This window comes from Hemicordylus capensis, chromosome 2, assembly GCF_027244095.1.
Source record: "Hemicordylus capensis ecotype Gifberg chromosome 2, rHemCap1.1.pri, whole genome shotgun sequence".
Taxonomy (NCBI): Eukaryota; Metazoa; Chordata; class Lepidosauria; order Squamata; family Cordylidae; genus Hemicordylus; species Hemicordylus capensis.
The window spans coordinates 45346599-45368156 of record NC_069658.1 but is presented as its reverse complement, the minus strand read 5'-3'; the positions used below and the strand labels follow the sequence as shown (position 1 = coordinate 45368156).

The 21558-nt window shown below is 44.3% G+C and overlaps 1 protein-coding gene across 1 annotated transcript in view; it reads left to right on the top strand.

Moving 5' to 3' along the window:
• Window positions 1-996: 996 nt before the first annotated feature.
• Window positions 997-21558, top strand: part of THBS4 (thrombospondin 4) — a 55065-nt gene continuing 34503 nt past the window's right edge. Inside the window, exons 1-3 of the mRNA XM_053303415.1 lie at window positions 997-1091; window positions 13937-14184; window positions 20821-20926. Coding sequence (XP_053159390.1) covers window positions 1073-1091; window positions 13937-14184; window positions 20821-20926 — 373 coding nt within the window. The 5' untranslated portion in view covers window positions 997-1072. The remainder of the gene's footprint in view (window positions 1092-13936; window positions 14185-20820; window positions 20927-21558) is intronic.

Here is a 21558-nt window from a genome sequence, read left to right as displayed (position 1 = left end):
GCATTGGAATTTATTTGCACATACATGTGGGAATGTTTGGGGTGCTGGAAGTGGGCCAGTTGTGCCCAGTGGGCAGGTGGGAAGGCACAACTTCACTCTTCCACCACATGTAGAAAGAATGTAAGGGGCAGTATTGTCTGAACAAGGCCCTAGAGGCTTGGTGTTCACTGACAAGGATCCTACAAAGGGTTGCAGTACATCTTGTGCAAGTACACAGAGATGCACTGCAGCCTCAGGGGTGCTCCACGGAATTCTGGCACATGAGGCAAGGTGCCAACTGCTGCCTTGCCCCATGATCCTTCTGGGGGCCAGCCCCTTTTCCAAAACCTTTGCACGCTTTGAAAGAGGCGCAGGCGGCAGGGAGGTGGGAAGATTGCTAGCAGCTTCCTTGTGATTCTTGTCAGCTTTACAAGGAGTATGAGAAGAGGCACTCATTGCAAAGACTGTAAAGGTCGGGTTGGTCCTGAAGAGCTGCTCTGATGGTAATGGAAGGGAGCATCTTGCCATTCTGCTGGTGCCTGTTGTTTTCTATCGAGTAATCTTTTATGTTGTGCATTTGAGAAGTTTGTCCCAGTGGAGATCCTGTAGAGAGCGAGGGTGGGGGTGGAGTCTGAAAGAAAAGCAGGGGGGAGGAGAAGGAAAAAATGTTCTCCCCCACCCTTGAATAAACTTTTAGTTGATCTGCATGGTATTTTCTTGTGTGTGTATAAGGGAAGCAGCTATAAAAGAGTGTCCCAATAATCTTCCGCCTGAGGTTACTGCCTCACCCTGCCTCATGAAAAGCTGCTCCAAGAGTCTTTGCACTATAGAAAGCCTTCCTCCTCTCATACATTTTGCTAGTATATTGTCATCACCATCTCATTAAACTCTTTCTCCCATTTTTATAGTGTTCGATCTTCTTTCAACTCCCAGCCAGAGACTAGTAAAAACCTTCCTGCAACAAACGCTTGCTGATTCAAAACTGAACGAAGTCTATGTGCTCTCAACATTCAAACTGCAACCCAAAAGCACAGCTGTTGTATTTGGGCTATATTCCTCTGCTGAAAACAGGAAATATTTTGAATTCACAGTGATGGGGCGGGTGAATAAAGGTAGGTCCTATGAAAGGCAAAAAGTGAAAATGTTTTTGTGCACCTAATATGCACAAATATGTTTTTGTGCACCTTAGAAAATTGGATGTGGGTGCTACCGGTATTGGGCATATTCCCTTCAGAATGTCTCTTGCACAAGGAGATCTTGCGTAATTGCTTTGCATTTCTAAGAGGTTTTTTATAGACATTCCCAGTGGACAGAATTATCCTAAGAGCTCAGGAAGAAAAAAAGGTCCATCAGGATTACCTGCCTCATCCTGGGATAGCTAGAGCTGTCTGTATCATCTTGACCAGTGGAGGCTGTGAGACCCTTAGTGACATATTTAGAGGTGTTAAAGATCCTAACCCTTAACCCTTAACCCTTAACCCTAACCCTAACCCTAACCTTTAAGAAGGAGAAATCAGCAAAAATCACACACACACACTGAATTACTCTAGACTGCAGAGGCATTCTGAACACAGCACCACTGTCTCCAATGGTCAAGATGATACAGAGGCTTTTCTTACAACCAGCCTAACCCTGCTTGGGCTTCCCCAAGCAGGATTAGGCTGCTCGTGAGAAGTGGTGAGATCCTCTCACATCCCTCTGCTCCCTTCCTGCCTACCCCACTTAATAAACCCTGCTTTTAGCTGAGGTTAAGGATGCTCTTGCACCCTTAACCCAGCTACCAGGAATTGTGTGATTCCTCAGGTTGCATGCAGCCCGAGGAATCACAGAGATGGGCGCATAAAGCACCCATGGCGGGGGGGGGGGGATCCCCCATGCAACGTGTGTGCCACGCGTTGCACTGAGGCATGCCTGGCGGCTAGAACAACAAGTTCCGACTCCAGATCCCTCCACCTAGGCTTGCTCCGTGCTTCATGGAGCTACATGGAACAGGCCTGTCCGTGTGAACGTGTGGGAGGCACACCAAAGCCGACCTGCTTGGTCGTCTGGGAGGGAAGGTAAGTGGAAAGCAGCCTCCCCCCACCGTGCCCTCCCCATCTGCCCAGGACAATCATGGGAGTAGCCTTACAGACAACCTTAGCTATCCCAGGATGAGACAAATAATTCCACCCTCTGTACGTGCTGTGAGACTCTGGATTACTAAGCGCTATAGATGCTTTCTGCATGCAGGGAGATGCTGGCCACTGTCTCCAAAAAGATGCAAAGTATTTCCCCCTTATTGCAGAGTAGCTGCAGCCAAACCAACACATCTGGGGTTAGAGGAAAGCGCTTCCTCTTTTCAAGATAGGTTTGAGGCTGAATACCAGTATGTTTCCTCTCAGAAACTAACCACTGAGCCCACTGCTGCTTATCTATACATTCTCTTCTCCTTTATCAGTTCTCCATATTGAATACCTAAGGGCTTTATTTTTATAGTTTTTCTTCCAGCCCAGTGATGGACGACTTCTGTATTCTCTGTAGCCACTTCAGTCTCCAGACAATGGTCTGGGGGCCAGAAGTGTATATTGCCACAAACTGACTCTTGAATAAAGTTGCTGCCATCTAGTTGCAAGTGCTTCACAGTTCTGGTTACATGTTCTTTGGCACAGCATTGCAAATAAATGTTTTTAGGACTGTGCTGAAAAACTGGAATCGGATCTGATCTGAGTGCAACAAATTGCCAGTGCAATAGGCAGTGTCTGTAACAATTGTGGCATGCTGTTGGATCAAGTCAAGATATCCCATCAATACAATCCAGTCCAAACCAATACAGAGTGTATCGGACACCCTTGTATCAGATCTGATTGGATCAGGTGCTATTGGGCAACTGTACCCAATGTGATGAAAAATTGTCCAATAGGGTCAGCATTGAATTGGGTCCCATTCTCAGTCTGCTTTGATTCACAACCCTAATATGTGTATTACAAACAATCTAATAGTGAGATGCACAGTTGTTTTCTTTTCCTTATAAGTGAAACTGTGGGCAAACATTTACAACTCCTATCTAAAACTGAGTAGGGTTGTAGGAGCCATCCAGATCCAGTCTATGGACTACCAGTTTGCTAACCCTGTCCTGGACCATTGCATCATCTTCTTAGGTAGGGGCGTAGCAAGGTTGTAGTGGGCCCAGAGACAAGATTTTAAAATGCACCCCCCTTACTGAAGCTCAGCTCATGAAGTAAAGAAATCTTAAATGAGGCTGAATAGTGGTAACAAAAAGCATGTGTGTGTGTGTGTGTGTGTGTGTGTGTGTGTGTGCGCCACAATAGAACATCACCCTAAATTATTTTTTTAAAGGTTTTGTAAATTGTGGATGATGCAAGTCATTTAATGGTACTAGAGAAAGACATGCTGTTCTGGTAGCTCCAGGTCTTAACACGCACATCAATTTCGGAGGATGAATACAACTGATAAATAAATAAAACTGAAGGAAGCCCGGACAGGTGCGCAGCTGGGGGAGTCAGTCATGGGACTTGCCTCTGGGGGCCCCCCAAGGCAGTGGGCCCCCAGACAACTGTCTCCCCTTGCCCTATTATAGTTACGCCCCTGTTCTTAGGGCCACATGTGAAATCTTTTAATCTTGCTGACATCCTTCTTGATGTGTGGTGCCCAGGTCTTACCAGTGATGAGACCAAGAAAGAAGCCTAACGTTAATACAATTTGAATGCATTGCTTCTTGCAGTCTACCAGCATACTTGTTGCATTCCTCTTTTCAGACAAATATGAGCATTAGCTTATGACAACATCCTGTCTCTGCCCTTTATGCATTCTTGAACTGCCTTGATTCGCCTGTTGGGAGACAGTCAACTGGTATCGCTCTGCCAGCTAAGTCGCCCGTGATGAATGGTTCTCAAAGAATCACGTCCATTTTTTTGCTTTCTTTTTCCCCCTTGGGAAATCACTGTTTCAAATTACTGAGGAATTTCAATAGATACACGCACAGGCTGCATTCAGCATATGAAAGATGGGAACTTAATTTAGTTGATCCCGAAGTTTAGCTTTGACTGTGCAAGATAAACATTCCTATTGGAAAGGCCTTATAAGATCAGCCACATGACAGAAAGCGCTTTTGGTTGAGAGGAATGCACTTGTTTAGAGCCACAGCACTGACTTGTGTGAAGCTCTGCCATGATATGGTAAATTCATAAATGTACAGCATGAAAAATGTGTGCCGTTCTCTTCAGAAAGCAAAATAATTGTGTTATAAGCATGTATCTGATAGATCAAGTTGCATCCTAGCCAATTACTGAATTTAAATATCTGGTTAATTGAATTTAAATATTTGATTAATATATTGTTAAGTTTACATCCAGAGGTATGAACAGTACAGTATATGATCCATCAAGCCAAAAGCAACCCAGCAGTAACTTATGGCAGCTCACCAGGGGTTCAGTCAACCTCTTGGTTTTGCTGCCTGCCTGCAACTGAGCTCTGAAGATATTAGGTCAATATCAAGGAGGAGTTTGCCAGTCCATGAGTTTGTGCCACCTTTATGACACATATGTGCTATGGAATAGTTTTCAGTATTCTGGGTGTGTTCTTGGGTTTTATACCACCAACCTTATCAACTGAACAATCTGCGCATTTGTGAGTTTGAAAAATTTGGCTTAGTTAAATATTTTGTGTACGTGTACCTTAGTGGGTATGTACACAGTTTGAGGGATTACCTGTGGAGGAAGAAAGATAATGAGGCGGGTCTCACGATCCGTGAGACCCGCTTTTTGCAAAGCTGCAGGGAGAGCGTGCCAAGCAGACAATTGGGCAGGGAACCCTGGGCAGCCAGATCGGCCGCCACACAATTGCCGGCTCCATGACGGAGCCGGCGGGAGCTGGGGAGCTCAGGGGCCGCACCCCCCGGAAGCCCCAGTATGCCCTGCGCGAGCGCACAGGGCATACTGGGGAGACCCCCGGCCGGGGGTCTACTCATGAGTAGCCATGGCGTGGAGCCGCACCACGGCTACTCACGATCAGGGAGCCCGGTTTTGCGGCGCACTCGTTCCGCAAACCCGGGCTAGGGGCAGGGGCACTTAAGCGGGTTACCCGCCTAGGAACCACTGGGCTCGCAGCCGAGCCCAATGGTTTCCACGATCGGAAAAAATTGGGCTAGGCTTTCCTAGCCCGATTTTTCCCGATCATGGGAATAGCCCCAATATGTTTGCATATGAGTCCAATTGTTTAGGTCAGGGGTGTCAAACTGCAGAGCTCCATCTATTGTTGGCCTTAGTCACAGTGGCCAGTTCCCAAGAATGATGGGAGTTGTAAGCCAACATCTGCAGGAGGGCCGCAGTTTGACACCCCTGGTTCAGGTGCTAAGGCAGCTCTGGGGGACTGCCAACGCAGTGCGGGCCGATTTCGGCTCCAAACCAGGCTGCGCAGCCCCACTTGGGACCGAAATAATGCCCCCACATCTGATGTCGGGGGGGGCGTGTCTGGGGCCACGCTTGTGGCCCCTGATTGGTGGCAGCCTGGGTTCTTTGAACCTGTTCATCCAATGGTTGCTCTGCCCTGGAATCACCCCTCTCCACATGCTGCAAAACTCTTTTGGGCTGAGGTGAACCTGAATCAAAATTATCAAGGTTGTCTTAAACCTGAACCAGAACGGAAACACCACCACTCCTCCACCCCCCATGGTAACTGATTCAAAATAAGTAGTGAAATAATGAGGAATTCAGAGTTTCTTTTTCAAGGAGTGGTGAGGGCTCTTCTCTGCTCCTGCTAATCATGAAGAAAAGTGAATTTCCCAGTGAGCCACCAGAAAAGAGAAGGAGGAGCAGTAGCTATTCATTGGCAGGGCCTAGGATGGGTAATCTGGTGCTCGTTAGTTCTTGTCCAGCAGCAACAAAGCCGCATTGGACTCTGAGGCTGCTACTGTCTGCCAGCTTCTTTTGTTACTTCCTTACCATTCATTCTAAGCAGATAAGGTAAAGTTTTACTTTTTGTTAAGTTTTGACAGGGTCTTAGGTGAGAGAGGGGAGATGGATATTTAGATAAAGCCCTAATGAGTTTGGAGAAGGGGAGATATTTTGTTTGTTTGTTTGCTTGTTTGTTTATTAAAAGATTTAATATACCACCCAATCCACAGACTCAGGGCAGTGTACAAAGAAAGAACAGCATCCGAGATAGATAGATAGATAGATAGATAGATAGATAGATAGATAGATAGATAGATAGATAGATAGATGTAAAGTGTGCCATCGAGTCGATGCCGACTCCTGGTGACACAGAGCCCTGTGGTTGTCTTTGGTAGATTGCAGTAGGGGTTTACCATTGCCTCCTCCCGTGCAGTATGAGATGATGCCTTCCAGCATCTTCCTATATTGCTGCTGCCCAATATAGTAGCAGCGGGGATTTGAACCAGCAACTTTCTGCTTGTTAGTCAAGCATTTCCCTGCTGCACCACTTAAGGTGACAGATATATTTAAAAACCATCTTAAATTAAAGGGCAAATGCCTGGCGGAAAAGAAATGTCTTCAATAAAGATTTAAAGGCTGAAAGGGAGGAGGCAGACCATATATGGGGAGGGGGAGAGTTCCAGAGTAAAGGGGCAGCACCAGAGAAAGCCCTTCCATGGGCCCTGGAAGATGGATATGAAAACCTGCTTAATAATAACTTTACTACTTCAGATCTTCTCTAGGTGGGCCTTTTCTTTAGGCTGAGCCTAAAACTTTTTCTCCTCTAGCCTCTGAGATTAGATAATTATAAATTATCTAATCTCATAATAATCTGATGATGATGATGATGATGATGATGATTAGATTAATCATTATTATCTAATCTCATAATAATAAATTTGTTTAGAAAAAAGATTACTGCAGGGAGACATGATAGAGGTCTATAAAATCATGCATGGTGTGGAGAAAGTGGATAGAGAGAAATTCTTCTCCCTCTCACATAACACTAGAACCAGGGGTCATCCCATGAAATTGATTGCCAGGAAATTTAGGACCGACAAATAGAAGTACTTTTTCAAAAAACACATAATCAGCTTGTGGAATTCTCTGCCACAAGATGTGGTGACAGCCAACCACCTGGATGGCTTTAAGAGGGGATTTGGATAACTTCATGGAGGAGAGGTCTATCAACGGCTACTAGTTGGATGGCTATAGGCCACCTCCAGCCTCTGAGTACCAGTTGCAGGGGAGTAACAGCAGGATAGAGGGCATGCCCTCAACTCCTGCCTGTGGCTTCCAGCAGCATCTGGTGGACCACTGTGTGAAACAGGATGCTGGACTGGGTGGCCCTTAGGCCTGATCCAGCAGGGCTGTTCTTATGTTCTTATGTTCTGATTCTTTCCCCCCAGAAATATAGAAAAACATTGTAAATTGCTTATTTACATTAAGGATTGCAGGCAAAGTAATGTTCTTTTTAAAAGCACCAAGGCCTAGCGAAGAATCACAGTTCCTGTCACAGAACCATAATTATGTTACACTACTATAGTATGAGTGTAGAGCAGGGTTCATAAAAACATTAATGAGCCGCTTAAAAAATATCCCCCTTCTCAGGCTAATAGTTACCACTGAACTCATTGTCGACGTACATTGCAAACAAAAGAGTCACAAAACAGAGAATTAAAATCATGTTCTCCATAGCCATATGAGATTGCTAGGAGACGGTAGACTAGAGGTAATGTAGGGTCGCCTCACTGCATAATGTGAGGAGGTGGATTGGGAAGCGATGTCCACTTCGCTCTCCTTCCTACAGAAAGCCATATTTGCTGCCAGGAATATATCCCTGGACATGACCCTCCCTGCATAAGTACTTTTTGGCTTCAGAATGTGTCCCTGAGGGTCGCAGCAAAAATTGTTCCCCATCTTCCCTCTATATGCATCTGCCCACTTGGCACCACTCTGGGCTGAGCACCAAGACAGCATTTTTGCAGCCACGTTGCTCTCCGCCGCCCTGCTAACAGTGCACAGAATGTGAGCCGTGAAAAGACAAGTTTACACCTCAGAGAAAGTGGGAAGGCTTTGCTACTAAGCTTATGCACACACCAGATAATTAAAGGACTGGCAGCTAAGCAAGGACATGTTATTCATTGAAAGAGATTTGCACTGGAATGTTCCAAATATGGAATTCAACCAATACAGAAAGTCTAGGCCCAAAATTTTATTTTTGCAGTCGAGTCTAAGAGTTTTGCTGCTTTTAAGCAAACAAAAAGAAGAGTTGTGTTTGTTTTTTAAGTTTTGGAGGTAGTGTATTAAAGCTGTCAATGCCTGCAGTACACACATTTATTTCTGGGGCCTCTCCATGGTCTTTGGTCAAACTGGCTTTACAGTTTTTCATAGTACTTCAAATCTATATTGGGGCAAAGCTTAAAATTAGGAGCATGACCAGAATGGCTGCAATAGACAGACACATGATGTTGTGTGACTGTCATGGGAGTGTACATGCCTGGAGCAGTACTGGAACTCATTTTAAAATTTGAAATATTACTGTTATGTGAAAAGGTGGCTGCATATCCACAGATATACTAGCACTTAGACAGGCCATTTTAAAAAAGTAAAACACAATTCAGTCCCACAATTCAAAACCATTTCCTGAAGAGTGGAACTAACTAGACCAGAACCTCCTTGCAATCTGGTCTAGTCAATTTCAACACAATATTGTCCTTCAAGAACACATTCTTTCCTCTCTCTTGAAAAAAATGTTAGGGGGCAGATTATCAAGACCGAAAGCTGTTTGTGACCCAGACTTGGTTCAGATGATCACCATTGCAGGATGCCCCAACATGCTGTCAGGGCATCCTTTAATCCTGTGAGAGGGGTGATAATCCGAATTGCCCTCCAACACTCACTACAAAATCTTGTTTAAACACAGCTTTGTAGCATAGGTAAAGGGGCGATTCAGATTATCACTCCTCTCATGCAATTAAAGGGACACCCCAGCAGTTTGTTGGGAAGTCCTTCAATGATGTCAGGACAGGCTTGATCTCGGCATGACCCCATCCGCCTCATGTGTAGAGGCTGATGATCATCTGAACCAGCCCCCAGTCAAATTAATTTCACCAATCCATTAACCTGATTCAGACATTATGCATTGCTGTACAAGTGTACAGATGCCTGTGTACATGTGTTTGTGTGAATGCCTGTACCTGTATTCCTTTTAAAAGTGAACCTGGGTACAGGCCCTTCAAATGCATGGTACAGGTGGGAAGTGTACTTCTTTACCTGTGTTCAATATGAATGGCTGGATCTGTGTACAGATACTCTACCTGTGTATGCTGTACACTTGCTTGAGTGCTGAACATAATGTGTGAATGGACCTATTGACATGTGAGACCAGGGGAAGCAACTCTAATTAGGAATTCGGAGGGGGAGTGAATTGCTTTTTCTCCTGTAGGAAGGCTCCCCCTGCTTCTCCAGCACATTTGCCTAACTTTTGAGCTACTGCTGCTGGATCAGTAGCAGTAATGGGGAAAGTGACTCCTATTGTAGTACAGAAATAATTGCTTGCAAATATTCTTAGATGTCATATTAAACTCCCTTACTTGAGTTCTGCTAAGAATAGATTGATCTGCATAGAACCATCTGAACTAGTGATTAGTGACAGATGCACTATTTTTATGATAAATCTGCTCCCCTTTCCTTCTCAAATTATTATAATGGTAATTAAAACACACACACAGAGGGGAAAATAAAAGTTTTTTAGTTAGGTTAGAGAGTTTCAAATATGGACAAAATAATCACAAAACCATCTGTTATTCTAAATTTCCACTCTTGGGTCCCTGACCCTCCTAATATATCCAACGGACTCCCCTGAGGTCCGCATTGTCTAGTACTTTTTTCTGTTCTTCCCTTTCACCTGGAGATATACTCAGAGAAAAATCTGCCCACCTTTAAACCCAGATATTCTTTAACACAATGTGAGCTCATTTAATAACAACTCTTTGAAGCTTATTTAAATATCAGATGGGATTTCTGGTATCCTAAATTGAAACTCTTTTTATTGCTTTTCAGAAGTGAAACAGCAGGCTTTTTTTTTTTTTTTTTGCTTCTCAACAATGAGAACAACTGAACTTTTCCTTGTCAGTTGGCACCATTAATTCAAACTTTTCCCACAGTGGAAGGGTGCAGAAGCACAGCTGTTTTAAATATAATTGTGTCTTTGGTCCTTGCAAGCATTTCCCCCTGCTCTCTCCAAAAAAAGTATTCCACCCCCTCAGATGAACCTTGATCTTCCATCCAATCCAACTACCCCCAGGCAATGCTGTCTCATGGCCACTGGCCAACTGAGGGCTCCTCCGCCCTTTCCTACTTTCTAGTTCTTCCTGCTGCATTGAGCATGCTCCAGATCCAGGGATCCAGATCCAGGTCCAGATCTGCTTAGCACGTATGCTTTTCCTTGTGTTATTCTCTTAAATAAAATGCCTATCATATTGTCAAGCTTGCAAATTCCTGGGATTTGCCAAGACTCACATTGGCTGATGTCCTGGCTACTGCTGTGTGCATGATGCTTCTAACATCAACACACACACACACACGTAGTTCTCATGCTAGTCTTTGTGCTCCAAAGTGTGAGCAGTCTTGGGCAAGAGTGCAAATACTTTGACAGCTCCCTCGCGCTCCGGAAGTGCTCTGTTAGTGCGGAAACACATATCGGATGAACAGGGACAGGTTTCCACTTCTACAGAGTGTTTTGGTGCACAAGGGATCTCCAAAAGTATTTATGCTCTTTCACAAGAGGGCCAACACTTCAGAAACGTGGAAACTAGTGCGGGAGCTACCGTTGTGTGAACACTGATAGAAGCACGCACGCAGCATTTGTCAGGATGTCCGCCATTATGTCAAGGTCAGATCAAAAACTATGCTAGGGAGCCTGATATGGACTCCGCAGCCACTCGAACAACTAAATGACAAAGGCTGAATCAGGCTAAATACGCGGAATGGTCCAGGCAGTGTAGTGCATAATACATAACAAGTTACTCCTCACTTGGCCCTTGTGGTGAAATTTGGGGTGAGTGAAGTAGGATACTGTACCTTTAAGGATATTGCTGTAGGAATACCAAGAATTCATTGCTGCTATTGCTCCCTGTAAGGAGTGGCCTGTATGGGTGGGGCAGATGGGGTGGTAAATGATCTACAGGTGTGATTTGTTTTGCTCGCCACTGCATTAACCTTGCACCCAGTTATTCTCTCCGTTCCCCAACTGGATGAATATTTATTTATTTATCTATCTATTTAGTTATTTTTACATTTATATCCCGCTCTTCCTTCAAGGAGCCCAGAGCGGTGTACTACATACTTGAGTTTCTCCTCACAACAACCCTGTGAAGTAGGTTAGGCTGAGAGAGAAGTGACTGGCCCAGAGTCACCCAGCTAGTATTATGGCTGAATGGGGATTTGAACTCGGGTCTCCCCGGTCCTAGTCCAGCACTCTAACCACTACACCATGCTGGCTCTCTTTAACCCGCTTGTGTGTATGGGGTTAACACAGTGGTGGGCAAATCAAGGCAGATGGAGGCGGCCAGGGCAGGGAGAGGGGATTAGGAACAAGCTGCACCTGGAACTCACATTCTCTCCTATAGAATATAGAAACTAATCATTAATATTTAACAACACTTTTGAGCTTGTGGGTTTGTTGGGGGAGAGCCCATACTGCAGAGCACTGAGGATGTCTGGTTCTGTGCTTGAATTATTTACATTACTGATATTTTGTATGTCATGGCTGGGTTGGTTCTCTCCTCTTTAGACTGCTTGACAGTATGATGATCAATTAGGTTGGGGGTGATTTTTCCTTGAGGGGTTCAAGATTCTTTATTGATGGCTATTGATGCCTAGTCTTCGATCTTTTAGACACAATTAATATTATTGTATTCTTCTTATGGTTTTTTTGATGGACAAGATGTTGTATGTCAACTTGTATGGTTTTGTTGGACTCTCAGAGATGTAACCTTTCTGTTTCTACTTATAATACTAATAAAAGCATTTTTTTTAAAAAGGAACAAGCCGCACCTGTGACTCATTTACCACCCCACAGTCCTGCCTGTACGTGTTCCTGAGATGTTGTAAATCTAGGTTTAAAAAAAAATAAAAATGCTGCCTTCTGTTGCCCAACCTTGAATAATATATCTCTGGTTTTTCTTTTAATAGTTGTAAGCATACATATCCTGCTTTGACCCATTTTGTACTCCTGCTCAGGTTGCCAAACTAGATATGTGAGTGATCAGCTTTCCTGGCATCTTTGTCTTTGCCTAAAACAGCCATGAAGAGGGGCTGGATTTGGATCGGGCTTGCAAATCTGTTTATTTTTAGTTTTTCTCCACGCCATTCCCCAATTCAAATCCTACCACCAAAGCTGTAATTATTCATTGAGGGGGTTGAGGGGAGAGACCTGTAATTATTCATTGAGGGGGTTGAGGGGGTAGAGACCCATATTGTAACTTCCTTTCCCCAAATGGTATGGGGAGAAAAAGGTTAAATCCCTCTCCAAGCCCTGTGGTCATGAATGAACCCTACCCCATGTAGTTGCTTTAAAAAAAAAAAAAAACGTTAAGAGATCTGATCACAGATCTCCCACATTAAGTCTAGTTAGGCAGAAAATTTGAGGCAACATTAAAGACCAGTAAACAAACAGGTATTTAATTTATTTAACATGGAGGGGAGATTGATACTATCTGGATTTTCTGCCTCAGGCACTGAAGTGTCTTGCTCAGGACAGCCCTGCTACAAGGTAGACCCCCTTACTATGTCTGATTTACTAACTGGAAATTGAAGCTAACAACTAGGGGTTTGCCTGTGGCCACCCACCACATCTGTGGCCAGGGATATGGCTTGAACCCAGAGCTCTTCGTGATTCAAGTCCATTACCCTAGTTACTAGATTTCAGTAGTGTATGTTTTCTCTGTTGTTAGCTAATGAGGTCATACACACAACCTCTTTCCTCAGAGCCAGGAAGGGATGTGTGTGGGGTGGGTGGGATGCAGGCACGATCCTGCCTTTCCCTCACATGATCATTGCTGAGGTCCTCCTCACTGCACCATGCTTTCAGATGAGCGCGGCTGCAGTGAGCAGCGCAACAGCAGGGAGGCTGGGGAAAAGGATGACGCTCTTCTTACAATGAGTGAGAAGAGCCATGAGGGGGTTAGCGGGGAGAGTGGGCTTAGCCCGCTCTTCCCGCAGATGAGCAGGGCAGTAGCCCTGGGCGGCTGGATCGGCCGCCCACAAGACTGCCGACTCCGTTACGGAGCTGGCGGGGGCTGGGAGGATCGGGGGCCGTGCAGCCCCCCAGAAGATCCAGCATGCCCTGCGTGAGTGCTTGTTCCACAAACCTGGTTTAAGAGGAGGGGTAGTTTGGCGGGTTAACTGCCTGGAGGCCACCGGTCTTGCCTGCGAGCCTGGTGGTTCTCACAGTCAGGCGAAATCAGGCTAGGCTCCCCTAGCCCTATTTCACCTGATCATGGGAATAGCCTCGATGCCTGGCCTCCAGAAAGTCCACAATGCACCGTGCTGCTTGCACGATGCATTGAAGGCTTTCTAGAGGCCGGGGCGCTCCTTCCCCCAGCCTCTATGGTGGCTTGGACTGCAGGATTACTGGGGACTGAGGTAAGAGGGTGTGTGTGCACCCTCTTACCTCAGTAAAAGCCTGAGGAAAATTCTCGGGCTAGCCAGCATGATCAGCCTCGATCCTGGTGCTTCACACTAGCACCTCTACTTAGGTAGGGCTACTAAGCCTGGGTAGGGATGCTCATGTGAGCAGGCTTACTGTATTTTTATCCACATCTAAGAGAATATTCCACCTGGCATATACATTTGACTGCCTGGGAAGTTGAATTATCACAATAGACGGGATTATACTAAGAACAGCCAAGCTGGCAAGAATTCACTGGTACTTCCATGCATTTCCTGCCCTGTCAGCAGATATTTTGCTGTAGACCAGTTACATTGCATTCTCACCTTACAATACTGTTATTTTGTGCTAGTCTCCCTTCGATATTTGAGGAACGATGGGAAATTAAACGCCGTGATCTTCAGCAATGTGTTGCTGGCTGATGGGAAGCGCCATGCAGTCCTCCTCAGGCTAAGCAGCTTGCAACGTGGCTCCAGCAAAGCCGAACTGTATGTGGACTGTGTGCAGATGGACTCCATTCAAGAACTTCCTAAAGCCTTTTCAGGTCTATTGCAGAGCTCAGAGTCTGTGGAATTACGAACACTACAGAAAAAAGCACAGGTGAGCAGCTATGGAAGGAGCAATGGCACCTTCATGCGGAAGTTCTGTTTCACTTATAGTCCAGTCCTTTCAGCTCAATTTTTAGCAAATAGAGGGGCGGGCAACATTTTGAAAATTGGTGCAGATGTTGAGAACAATGATATAAGTAATATACTAAAAATCCTGATCATTACGACTTGAGATTTGGCCGCCATCTTGGGAAAATGACCACCAAGAATCATTTTTCATATATCTCTCTCAAACCGTTGCTCTGATGGGAAAATGTCAAATACAAAAATTGTAGAGCATCAAATTCTCTATAAAAATGTGGTATTCAGTGTAAATTACAACCAACAGTTTTGCCATAAAGTGAAGGTTTCCATGGAACTCTACTTCATGGCGACTGGACCATCCCTGGTTTTTGTCTGTAGCACATTAATATTAACTTTTCCTGCAAAACCCAACTTACATGTAATTAAGGAACATGAAATTTACTGTCAGTCACAAGAGGGGGTTACCCCCTTCTTTTTTGCTATGCAGTTTAAGGATTGCAAGGAGGGCCAAGTACATGCAGTTCATGAAAGATGCCTCCTACATTCTCATTTCCACACCATCCAAGAGGTAGAGTACTGGAGCATTTTTTTAAATATGGTATCCTTTTTAGGCCTAATCCACAAGCTGCAATTTAGAAAAATCTTATTTTCTTCAGAGCTTGGTTTATACTGGGAATATCCCATTCATAACTTTGCTCAGGGACATCACCTTCATCTAAATCAGAATGTTGAAAGCCAATGGCAGTGATGGACTTTCCTTCTTTGTTTTTAGTTTCATGTGACTGAAAATGTGTGGTAGTGTCATTTTTCCAAGATGGCAGCCAAAACTCAAGTCATAACGATCAGGACTTCTAAGATGTTACTTAGAACAGTGTCCTCAACATCTGTGCCAATTTTCAAAACTTTGGGATCCCCCCCTCCCTGCAAATTTATCTAAAATGACTGGAATATTATGGCAGAGAGCTTGCTGATTGTCTGGCAGCCAGCCATGTCTGGAACACACTGCTGGTGAGTTCAAGCCAGGATGGAGAGAGAGCAGGGAAAATGAGCAAATTCATCAGTCAGTTTCATTCCAGTTAATTTCTTCAGTCCTAATTGCTTGGAAAGAGATTGACAAGTACTGTACGCCTACCTGTCATGATTAGTCCATTTATTTATCTTTATTTTAATATCCTATGTTTCTTGACCTATGTTAAAACCAAAGCAGCTTACTATTTGTTGTTGTTGTTGTTTTCCCTTGAATTTGTAGACCTCCCCAAATTGAGTCTTTAGAGACTTTTTAAAAGTTGTCAGATATGGGAAGGCTCTTATATCAGCAGAAAGCACATTTCAGAGCCTCGGGTCGGCAACCAAGAAGGTCCATCCCTGTGTAGCAACCAGATAAGCTGGTGGCAACTGCAGATGAACCTCTCCAGATGATCTCAATTGGGGGTGGGACTCATGGCGTTTTCTTAAATACATAGGGCCTCAGCTGTTTAGGGCTTTATTGGTTATAACCAGCACTTTGTATTTTGCCTGGAAACTTATTGGTAGCCAATGTAGCTCTTTTAGTATAGGAGCAATATGATCTCTCCGAGATGACCCAGAGACCAACCTGGCTGCCGTGTTCTGAACCAACTGCAGTTTCTGGACTACGTACAAAGGCAGCCCCACATAGAGTGCATTGCCGTAATCCAGCCTAGAGGTTACCAGCAGATGTATCACTGTTTTGAGGTAGTTCATCTCAAGAAACGGACGCAGCTGGCATATCAGCCAAAGCTGAAAGAAAGCACGTTTGGCCACCACTTCAGCCTAGGACAGCAGGGAGAGGTTAGGATCCAGAAGCACCCCCAGACTGAGAACCTGTTCCTTCTGGGGAAGTGTGACCCCCATCCTGAACCTGCAGATCAAAATTGTCTCTTGAGTTCTGACACCACAGAATAAGTACCTCCAACTTATCTGGATTCAGTCTCGGCTTGTTATCCCTCATCCAGCCCTTTACCACCTCCAGGCAGGCCTTTTTAGGGAGGTTATGCCTTCTCCTGATGATGCTGATATGGAGAAATAGATATGGGTGTCATCAGCACCAAATCTCTTGATGATCTCGCCCCGTGGTTTCATGTAAATGTTAAAAAGCATTAACAAAAACATTAAATAACAAAATAGCATTTTTTTAAAAGTACATATGCTTACTTTTAAACATCCCACAAACATTGGGAAGCTAGCAAAGAAAAGAAGCTTTGTGGCACTATTGGTCATATCCCTCTCCCTCTCCCTCAAATGTAAGAAAATGTGTTGTTCCTCCTTCTCTGATATGAAGTAGCTTTTTAAAAGATGTTGATGAAAAATATAAATGGTTCTGAGCATGTGCAAAGTGCTGCATTCTGCTATTTATTTGTTTATTTATTTATTCATCCAGCATATTGATATTTCACCCCAAACCGCATTTCTGGGTAGTGTACAACAAAAACAATATTAATTAAACAAAATTAAAAATTATTAAAACATTACAATCATTTAAAACCCAACATTAAAAACTATAAAAACTATAAATCTAATTAAAAGCCTAGGTGAACAAATGTGTCTTCAGTGCCTTTTTAAAAGTTGCCAGAGATGGGGAAGCTCTTATTTCAACAGGGAGCGCATTCCAAAGTCCAGGGACACCAACAGAGAAGGCTCATCTCTGAGTAGCCACCCGATGAGCCCGTGGCAATTGTAGACAAACCTCTCCAGATGATCTCAAAGGGCGATGGGGCTCATAGCGGAAAACGTTCTCTTAAATGTCCTTTCCCCCTAATGTAATTAATAGAAAGCAGAGAAATTACGACAAAAAATACTGAACATGTATATACATTATGTTCCTGGTTTTAATGGTCAGAAGGTGAACTTTTGACTGCCTAATAAAAATCTGGCCGTGTAATCCAAAAGCTAATCACCTAGTCTTCCCTCAGTAAAGAGGGGTGGTACTTTAAGACACGATGATACCTTTAAGTGCCAGTGGTCCTTTAAGACACAGAAAAGAGCAGTTTATTAGCTTGCTCACTACCAGAATGCATCTCATTCAGCTTGCCAGGAAGAAAGGGCTTGGGCAAATGGGCCACAGGAAATCTACTATGGTATTAGAATCTTTATGTGTCCTCCTTCACAAGAACCCTCTGAGGACTCTGTTGTCTCCATTTTGCAAATGAGAAAGTGAGGCTGAGGTGTGGGGTGACTTTTCAGAGGCACCGATTATGAGCTTATGGTTGGACTTGAACCCAGATCCAAATTCACATATTGGACTGCCCTGGATGGTCATTGCAACTGCAGGACAGGAAAACCCATGTCTGTTGAGCCTGTGTCGTAGGGATTGGATCACTGGCTCTATGCAGTCATTTCAAAAGAGAATAAGTCTCTTCTGTTGACCTCTGTAACCATGGAACAAGCATGTCTTTTAAGAAAGAGGAACACCACCATGTTATTGTACCAACCTCATAATATGTAAAATCACCTCATGATTTTGAGGAGCTATCTTTGTGATGATTTCGTAAGGCTAGTAATATTAGATCTCTGTGCAGATGGCTGGTAGGCTGGTGCTTACCTCTGTTTCCCTGGAAGGAACACAAGGCAAAGAATCAGACCTCCACGTATTATGTTGCATAAGAGAGGGGTGCAGTGTAGTGGTTAAAGAGACCTGCCCAGTCATGAAGCTCACTGGGTGACTTTGGGCCAGTCACTCTCTCCCAGCCTCACTGGGTTGTTAGGATAAAAGTGAGAAGGAAGAACCATGCATGCCACTCGGAACTCCTTGGAGAAAGGGCAGAGTATAAATGTCATAAATAAATATACATGCAGATTAGTTACACTTAGAGTTGCTGCCTCATTTTTCCTGGTATTATTATTATTATTTATTTGTTCATTTTATATACTGCCCTTCCAAAATGGCTCAGGGTGGTTTACAACAAGGTAAAAACAATTAAAACAAGTAACAGTTAAAATCAGAACTATCAAAACAAAACAAAACCAATTAAACAATTCAACAGCTAAAAACCCCTGGAGATCCAGGGCAGCCATTTAAAACAATTTTGAAACAGTTTTTCAACCATTTAAAACCCTAAAAGGCCAGGCCAAACAGTTAGGTCTTAAGGGCTCTCCTGAAGGACAGTGATGATCCCGAATTACGGATTGCAGCCAGGAGTGCATTCCACAGCCCAGGAGCAGATACAGAGAAGGCCCACCTCTGGGTCGCCACCAGACAAACCGGTGGTAACTGGTAGAGCATCTGTCCTTGTAACAGCTATGAGAGGCAGGAATTTAATATGTACAGCTTTCCCTAGCAAAGAGGTGAGAATTCACCTGTTGAATGTCTGTGTGCCATGAAGCTGTTAGAGACAGGTGTACTGCCAGGGAGAGGGGGGAAAGGTAGCAACCCTATCTACAGGCCTAGGTACATTACAGCCCAGAGACCAATATGAACTTTTCAGTGTAACAGGATTAGTGCTATTTTTATTTTATTTTATTTTATATACTGCTGGACTCCAAAGGCTCTAGGCGGTTCACAAAAATAAACACACAAAGAACACAGTAAAACTGTTAAAAACAGCAATTTTAAAATTTAAAACATGCAAAGGTTACTAAAAGCCTGGCTTTTTAAAAAAATGTCTTAAGGATTCTTTTGAAGGCTGACAAAGATGTTAAACCACGAATGTCTATAGGGAGCACATTCCACAGCCTAGGAGTGACTACAGAGAAGGCTTGCTCCCAAGTCACCGCCAGACAAGCCAATGGCATATGGAGACAGACCTCTCTCACAGATCTCAATGTGTGATGGGGAGCATGCAGAAGAAGGTATTCTCCTAGGTAACCCAGTCATAAGCCGTTTAGGGTTTTAAAGGTAATCGGCAGCACTTTGTATTTTGCCCAGAAACCTATTGGTAGCCAAGGCAATTGCTTTTTAAAAGTCATAATATGGTCTCTCTGAGACATCCCTTGACTAGTGCAATGCACTCTACATGGGGCTGCCATCTAGCCGCTGCATTTTGAACCAACTAAGGTTTCCGAACTACATTAAAAGGCAGCCCCATGTAGAGCACATTGCCGTAGTCAAGCCTAGAGGTTACCAGAGAGTGCACCACAGTCCTGAAATCACTATTTTCAAGGAACGGCCATAGCTGTTGTGTCAACTGAAGTTGATAGAAAGCGCTCCTGGCCATAGCCTCAACCTGAGAAACCTGAGTGAGGCCTGGATCCAGAAGTACTCCAAAGCTACGTACCTGTTTCTTCAGAGGAAGTGCAACCCCATCCAGACTAGGAAGATCTATCACATTCCTCTAAGTCTGACCTCTTATCCCTCATCCAGTCCATTATCCCACATCCCTCATTCAGTCCATTACTGCCTGTAGGCAGGCATTTAGGGGGGTTATGCCATTTCCTGATGATGATGTCATGGAGAAATATATTTGGGTGCCATTGTCCTATTGATAACACCCTGCTCCAAATCTGATGATCTCACCCAGCAGTTTCATGTAGATGTTAAAAATCATCAGAGATAGGATGGAGCCCTGAGGGATACCATAAAATAGCTTTTGTTTCAGAGAGCAATTATCTCCGAGTGACACCATCCAGAATCTACCAGAGAGATAGGAACAGAACCACTGCAAAGCAGTGCCACCTATTCCCAAATCCCCCAGAAGGATACCATGTACTGAAAGTCGCAGAAAGGTCCAAAAGAACTAACAGAGTCACACTCCCTCTATCCATTCCCCTGGTCGAGATCATCCATCAGGCTGACCAAGGCTTTCTCCACACCATAGCCAGCTCTAAAGCTAGTTTTAAATGGATCTAGATAATCAATATCTTCCGAAACCTGCCTGGAGTTGATCAGTGCTTCAATGGGGGACTCATGTCATCTGTGCTGAGCTGTCTAAAAGGAGAGCTTGTAGCCCTGTTCAGACACTAAGGCAGTTTGCATGATCGGTACGAGGTAGGAGATGCATCCTTCTTAAGTTTGAGAGCTGTGCAGATGTTCTGTGATCATCTGTTTGTGTAGAGCAAGGTTGGAGGCAGGAAGATTGCTCATTTGCTAAGCCCCAGCTGGGTAGGATGGTTTTTCCTCCTACCTTATTGTGAAGCTGGAGGCGGAATCTGAGTAGGGCACGTTTGTCCTACCCAGCTGGGGCTTTGAAAACAACCAAGCTTGCTGCCTCTTACCTTGTTTTACACCCATGAGCAATCACAAAACGGGAGTGCAAACAGTTCCCAAATTGAGTAGGATGCATCTTCTACCCAAATGTGCTGATCATATGAACTGCCCAACTATATTTTACAAGTGTACAGATGTTTGTACATTTTTACATGTTTTTGTGTGAATGACTGTACCTCCGTTCATTTTAAAAGTGAGCCCCTCAAATGTATGGTACAGATAGGAAGTGGTGCTGCTGTACCTGTGTTCAGTGTCATGTGTGAATAACTGTACCTGTGTACACTATGCACTCTTTTTTCAAGTGTTGCACATAATGTATGAATAGGGCTTGTATGTGCAACGAACGTCAGTGCCAATGTGTTTGTGTCCCCACATGTCTAAACTGCATGCCTCTTCCTTCATTATGTCAGCATTTGGTGCCAAAAATCTCTTTTGTTGTTCCAGGACACTTTGGAGGAGCTGAAATTAGTAGTAAGAGGGTCATTGTCCCAGGTGGCAAGCCTGCAAGACTGTTTTCTTCCACAGAATGAGCCAGCAGTTCAGTATCCAGGTAATGTCTTTGGCCTCACATAACCCTAGGTTTCTTCTCACAACCATAAACTGTGTAGGACAAGTGTCCTGCCCAACTTCAGGAGTTGGGTGCCCCTGAATTTTTGATCATGTGCCAGTAAAAACCTAGGTAGGTTTTTGATTGTGTGCCAGTAATAACCTAGGTAGGATGAGGGTGAAGTCATTATGTGGGAGCCTTGCACGTCCTTCCAGCACCTGTATTCAACTGCTAAATGAGGTAGGAAGAAAAGCCAGCCTACCCAGTGCGAGGCTCCCACACGATCACTCCCTCCTCCTACCTAAATAGTAGTCAGCATCTTGTAGTACTACCTAAATAATAATCATGTGGGTAGCATATTATAAAGGTAACGTTGTGTCATCGAGTCGGTGTCAACTCCTGGCGACCACAAAGCCCAGTGGTTGTCTTTGATAGAATACAGGAGCGGTTTACCACTGCCACCTCCCGCACAGTAGGATGCCTTTCAGCATCTTCCCATAACGCTGCTGCCCAATATAGGTGTTTCCCATAGTCTGGGAAACATACCAGCGGGGATTTGAACCAGCAACCTCTTGCTCCCTAGGCAAGTTACGTCTGTGCTGTGCATCTTTTAGTACTACCTAAATAGTAGTCAG